Source organism: Lygodium microphyllum, chromosome 1 (assembly GCF_053477565.2).
Source record: "Lygodium microphyllum isolate KBCC chromosome 1, Lygodium_microphyllum_v1.1.10, whole genome shotgun sequence".
Taxonomy (NCBI): Eukaryota; Viridiplantae; Streptophyta; class Polypodiopsida; order Schizaeales; family Lygodiaceae; genus Lygodium; species Lygodium microphyllum.
This window is the reverse complement of record NC_141135.1, coordinates 76,317,236-76,323,605: the sequence shown is the minus strand read 5'-3', so window position 1 is coordinate 76,323,605 and position 6,370 is coordinate 76,317,236. Positions and strand designations below refer to the sequence as shown.

At 41.4% G+C, this 6,370-nt stretch overlaps 1 protein-coding gene across 1 annotated transcript; it reads right to left on the bottom strand.

The window, feature by feature from the left end:
* Positions 1-4,890: 4,890 nt before the first annotated feature.
* LOC148041282 (arogenate dehydratase/prephenate dehydratase 6, chloroplastic-like) lies at positions 4,891-5,526 on the bottom strand. The gene has a single exon (XM_087680927.1). The coding sequence runs from the start codon at positions 5,524-5,526 to the stop codon at positions 4,891-4,893; it is 636 nt and encodes a 211-aa protein (XP_087537053.1).
* Positions 5,527-6,370: the final 844 nt, after the last annotated feature.

Genomic DNA, 6,370 nt, shown 5'->3' with positions numbered 1-6,370 from the left:
CAAATCCACAATGTGTAGAGAGAGAGAGAGAGAGAGAGAGAGAGAGAGAGAGAGAGAGAGAGAGAGAGAGAGAGAGAGAGAGAGAGAGAGAGAGAGAGAACCCACATGCATCATAAAAGGTTTAGAGGTCTCTTCACATAGGATTGGTATGAGGTTAAGGTCCCTCTACATAAGTTCCTACAAGGTTAAATATTACTATGGCTTATAAAAAGCATACATTTGATAATCATATGCTTGTTTTAATAATATTACTCAACAAAAGTGTACTCAAAGTCTTGACTATCCAGCTTGAATTAAAATCCCAACCTTGTAAGTAGCATACTAAACTAGTAAAGAATGATTGGTTTAGTGCTCATAGAAAACACTTTTTGAAGCCAATACTAAAGCCTTCAACCTTGAAATTTGGTATTTTCTTGGATTTTGCAAGTTGACTTAATAGAAGTAGGTTTTGATATTGAAAAACCTTTTCTCCAAAAGTTCTTTTAAATTTCACAATTCACTTGACGATAAACATTGGATTTGATACATGTGCTAAAATACAAGGATGAAAGACCTCATGGCTTTTGTCCTTTTTCCAGAGCTATAGCTCTCTTCTCTTTCTCTCATATGTGTTTTCATTATAACCTTAGGCAACAAAAAGTAAAAATTTTTCTTTTTGAGTTCTTTGGAACTTTCTCCTACATCATAGGTTTGAAACCCTTCTAATCATGCCTAAGTTAATTAAAGAAAAGTCAATATAGAACATGCATGGACATCCTTTTGAATGTTTGATGTGTTGACTAGTTCTAATCAATCATTTAGAATAAGTTCCATATTATTATTTTCATAAAAGACCATATTTCTAGCATCCCTTCTACTTGGACAAGCAGCTAAACGCAATTGTGTTAAAGAAAAATTTGAACAAAAGTTTCACATCTATATGGAGCAAGATCGTTTATAATAAATATCACCCCATTTAAACAAGGGTTTGAGACATCTCTAGCATTTACAAAACTAAACCTAAGCTCTATAATAATAAAATCAAGGTTTACAAACAAGTTGGATGCAGATCCTTTTTGAATATCACAATCCAAATTTGACAAATAAGTTTAGTCAATCACTTTGAAGCAAAAACAAGTGCTTTTTCTCCCTAGAGATAGCTATTTTTAGTGAACTTTTAGTGTTGGAAACTCTATCATATCCCAACATACATGTCTTTTTCATGAAATAATGAGATGCTACCCTTCACACGTTGCATGTCTCAAGCTTCCCTCTCATTGATAAGGTCACAACTTCCGTGCACCATTTCATTTCTACACATGGAAGTGTAAACATGTTAATGATTGATAGTGACTTTACAACTTAAAATAGGGTCCTAGCTAGTTTGAGCACATAGTTCATAAAATCTGAGATTGTTAACCCTTTTTTAAATATTTTGTTGTCTTTTTTCATGTATAGCACCTACTATAAACTTATCTTAATGTGAACTTGCCTTGCCTTTTAAAACATGACTAGTTCTTTAATTAAAATAAGTCAAGATTGGCAATCCAAATTTATATAAAACTATTATAAAGTGGAAAAGACATTTCAACTTTCCCTTTTATATTGACATATATACAACCTAATTAAAGAACTGTACATCCACTACCTTTAACACTGTGTAATTTTGTATATTAGAATTTAGTAGGTGCTTATTAGAAAGGGACATTGTTTTGACCCATCAAACCCACGAGGCTAGAAGATCTAAGCTAGTCTAAGCCCAATAAAAAATCAATAGGTGAGTGCTAGGAATGTGGAGGGACAAGTGATGGATCATTTCAGACAATCCCTATAGTAATTAATGAACCATTCCTCTACATTCTTCAAGTTGCATTCTCAAATACTTTGTTGACATGCCATCTTGCCCAACTAACGAATCATCCATAGCCATCATTATTAGCATATTACAATTATAGGTAATGATAAATCACTTGACAAACGCTATGAGAAGTGAGACTTTCTCCTTGACATTATATATGATTAAACATAGAAACCTTGACAACACATAATAGGGTTATGTATAGGGAGTGAATTCTCACAAAAACTTTTAATAATACATACTAGTGTTGTTTATACGATTGAATTCTTTCACATCCTTTGATGTAAATGTTTTATTAAAATATTAATGTCAATTACACATAATTGAAAAAACATGTGGTTGAGGAGTCAAGATACGTGTAGTCTATAGTAAAAATGTGCTTCAATGACCTATCCTTTGCCATCCATTTTGAAAGTTAAAATATTGGCCTATTCCTCCCTCTTAAGCATAAAAGAAGAAAGGAGAAGCACAACATCATATACACAAGAACATGGAAATCATGGTCTTTATGCTTATTCAAATAGCACACTAGTTAAGGCCATTCTCTCCCTTTAAGGATGTCGTTGTGCAAGGATCCATTATACTGACTTCTTTTTCTATTTGAAGTATTGGGTGGCTATTTAGCTCACTTTCTTCATGTGCTATGTTGTATGCTGTATCAAACATCATATGACACACTAAATGGATTTGATGGCCAAATATGCAATATCAAATTATTGGAATATAGACTCTATGCCTTTAATAGAAATCAACAAGTACTCTTGTGCATGTTATGAGCTAAGAAAGAAAGCCTACAATTGTGCCTCCATGCACATTCAACAAATATTTTTGCAAAATAGTCTTGATGTGACAAAATCCTTGTATCATGGCTCCACATTTTGCTTAAATTTTCAACCCTGAAACAACACGCCACTAATGTAACACCATAATCATTGTGTGGCATACCATTCAACAATTTAACTTTTCACAAGTATATAATTCAAGCTAATTGAGAACGGCTTTCATTACCTTCACCATCAAATCTAAGACTATGCTAAAGAAAATTCCATGGCTTTGACTACTCAAGTTGTAAGACTTAATGGGATGCTAACACTAATCTACTCAATGAATTTTGGTATCAAAGGTGTAAGAATTGTTGTAAACCTAAGGAGACATTGAGTTCATAGAGTGCCTCCTCCCAAACATGATCTCACGCATACATTGCTTACAAATGTGATGCTTACATTGAAGATTTTGTGGGTGATTAATTCATCTTTAGTTAACCATGATTCACTCATCATTATGTAATCATGACATTTGATTTAAGTTTGCTTTAATAATGGATTTCGCTTTTGTGCAAGTATTCGCTTGTGCATGTGATCCGTATGTTGGTAAATCATGTGGGTGACTAGTATATTATTAGTTAAGCGTGATTCACTTACTATGTATCCATGACTTTGAATTGAGTTTGTTGTTTAAGAATGGATTTCAATTCCATGTTAGGGATAACATGTTGACAATGGTATCCCCATTGCTAAAACTAAAAGATGAAGTGATGTTGTAAAGCCAAACTCAAGTTGGATGTTGGTAGCTATGGAAAAGTGAAAGGATACGCTTTCATGTGCTTCATTACAACCATGGGGACAAATATTCTAAAGATGTTTGGAAATTGATCCACTCTCCAAGGCACAACTTATTGTCGTGGAGACTACCGACTAAGAAATTCCCTACTAAATGTAGGATATCCAAGTTTAAGATTGTATCCCCCTGGTGCTAACCTTTAATATTTTTTGGGCTTACCTTGTGCTCAAATATCTATTGTAAAAATAGTTAATATCACATGCGAAGCAAGTTCACACACTCAATCAAGCATGAAGCAATCAATACTTGGGTTTAGGGGCAACCTAAACAAAGACTCCAAACACCTTTAAGGCCACTGGTCCTAACATGTATCTGGTCCATACGAAATGCAATCATCATAGGCCATATGAAAGGTGTGAAGGGCCATTTGGCTAGTTGCTATAATATTGTGTTGGAAGATGATTTGTTATGCCCTAGGATTTGCAGAGAGAGGCATAACAACTACAAAGTAGCATATAAGTCACTTAATAAATCTTGATGATTCTACTCTTGCCTTGTTCTATATTGTGTGCATCTAATTTTGTTGCCAAGTTGTAAGTAATCACTTCTTCCTTCCCAAGCAATATACTGTTTTCACTTTTAAGCATTCAGTGAAGCAAAAGCTCATCATGACCATATCATACATATAACAAGCATAATTGAGCTTCTAAGTGGTCATTTATATTGTTTTGCTGTTCTAGTGAATTAATTTAGTACTCTCTCGAGCCCTTTTGGCAACCTATAACTTGGCTATGTATCTATAACAAGTTTGTAACAATTCTTGACATTTTTCAAGGCCATGCATTTAAATAAAAGCTTGAGACTTGTTCAAAACTTTTATAAGTTTTAGAATTAATTCACAATACATAATTGTCCTCTACATGAAACGCTCCGTGATGCATTTCAATGGATAGTCTAAAAAGCATATAAAATTTTGTTGTTTTATATAAACAATGGATTATTTCATTTCTTCATTGGTGATCGAATCCGGTCATGAGAGTCTCATGTTGGCCTTGGATCGAGGAGTTGTACATCTATTGCCAATACAATGAGGACATGCAATGATGCAAGTCTCACCTTTGTGCTTTGATCGAGGAATTGGACATGTTTTGTACAATTCACTGACCAGTTATAAAGAAGTATAAAATATGGAATGGCACTCGTGATTAAATGTGAACAAACCTCGGTAATAAGGGGTATTGAAGGGATCATGCATGGGTTAGAGGAAAAAGGATTGCGATATACTTAACACAAATCATGCATGGTTGCGATGAAGGAACATGGCAATATACGAAAGCACAAGTCATGCGTCGATCCCGGGGTGAAGGAAGATGACAATATACTTGAAGACTAGGCTAGTGATGCGTGGATTGGGGAGATGTGCAGGGCCTGAGCAGGCATTGCGAGGCTTCTTCTGAGAGTACAGTTCCAACTTGCTGCAGTAGTGGGAGAGATTAGCCCAGATCAGGGGGAGATCGGACGAGGGGGGTCATGTCCATGGGGTAGCTACCGAGGACGCGGAGGAAGCTGGTGAACTCCTGGAGCTCAGAGAGTGCGTTCTGGGCGCGCGGGTCGGCCATGGAGGCCTCGAAGTCGATGTAGAAGAGGTACTCGAAGTACTTGGCCTTGCCGCTGTTGGTGTCGTCGACGATGCGGAGGGGCTTCTTGCGCTGGGGGCGGCTCTCGATCTTGGTGAGGTTGATGTTGCGGAAGGCGAAGGCCGAGAGGACCTTGAAGAGGGAGCCCGTGGCCTCATCGTTGGCAAAGACGATGCTGGTCTTGAAGGGGCGGTCGACGCGCGGGATGATGGGCTCGCGAGCCAGCATCACGAAGCGCGTCACGTTGCCCGAGTCGTCCTGGATGCCGTCGGCCAGAACGTTCATGCCGTAGATCTCGGCGGCGCGGCTGCTGGCGATGGCGGCGGTGTCGCGCAGGTTGTTCTCGGCGATGAACTGGGCGGCGCCCGCCGTGTCGTCCACGGCCTCCCGCGCGACATTGAGGCCCAGGCGTGTGAGGGTGTGCTCGCACTGCGCCAGCGCCTGCGGGTGGCTGATGACGCGCCGCAGCTCGCCCTTTCCCACCCCGGGCATTGCCAACAGGCAGTGATGAACCGGGAGCTGCACCTCCCCGACGATATGCAGGCGGTGGCGCAGCAGCAGGTCGTAGTTCCGGTGGATGCTGCCCCCGAGAGAGTTCTCCACCGGCAGCACCGCCCGGTCCGCGATCCACAGCTCCACCGACTGGAAGGCGACCTCAAACTGCTCGCAGGGGACCGGCTCGCACTGCGGGTAGGCCTTCCCCGCGGCCGCCTCGCTGTACGCTCCCGGCACCCCCTGGTACGCCACCCGCAGCGTCGAGCCGTGCATCGGCGCCGGCGACAGATCCGAGATCGACAGCGGCCGCGGCAGGTTCTGTGCCTGCAGCGTCGTCACTCCGTTCACGTGCACCAGATCCAGGCCTCCGTCGCTATTGCTGCTGCTGCTGCTGCTGCCCGCGGCGTCCGGGCCGCTGCTCTCCCCCGGCCCTACAGCTTCCCTGTTCATCTTCGCTACTTGGCCGTTGATGCTGGCACAGAAACTCTTCCAGTCATTCGCTCTCAGCAATGGCGAGTTGCTACTGTCACCCGAGAAGGAGTTGGGCCACTGGACAGACCATCCGGTGTTATAAGAAGCGGCTATCTGGCGGCGAGGTATGGAGGAAGAAGACAGGAGGGGATCTTTGGAGAATGCTGTTAGAGCATCGGTTGGGGGAAAGAGAGAAGAGAGGAGCTGCGCCGTGGGGTCGGCGAGAGTGGCTGCAACCATGGCGACGAACAAGTAGAAGAAGAAGGGGAGGAGAACAGAAAGTATGATGGTTCGTAGCAAGCTTCGGAAGACAGGCAGTTCCAGAGAGAGGGGGAGAGAGAGAGAACCGGGGCCGGGCAGACAGAGTTGG

Bases quoted from the DNA above. Each gene is read 5' to 3' on its own strand.
- LOC148041282 (XM_087680927.1), bottom strand. From the start codon at position 5,526: ATGCCCGGGGTGGGAAAGGGCGAGCTGCGGCGCGTCATCAGCCACCCG.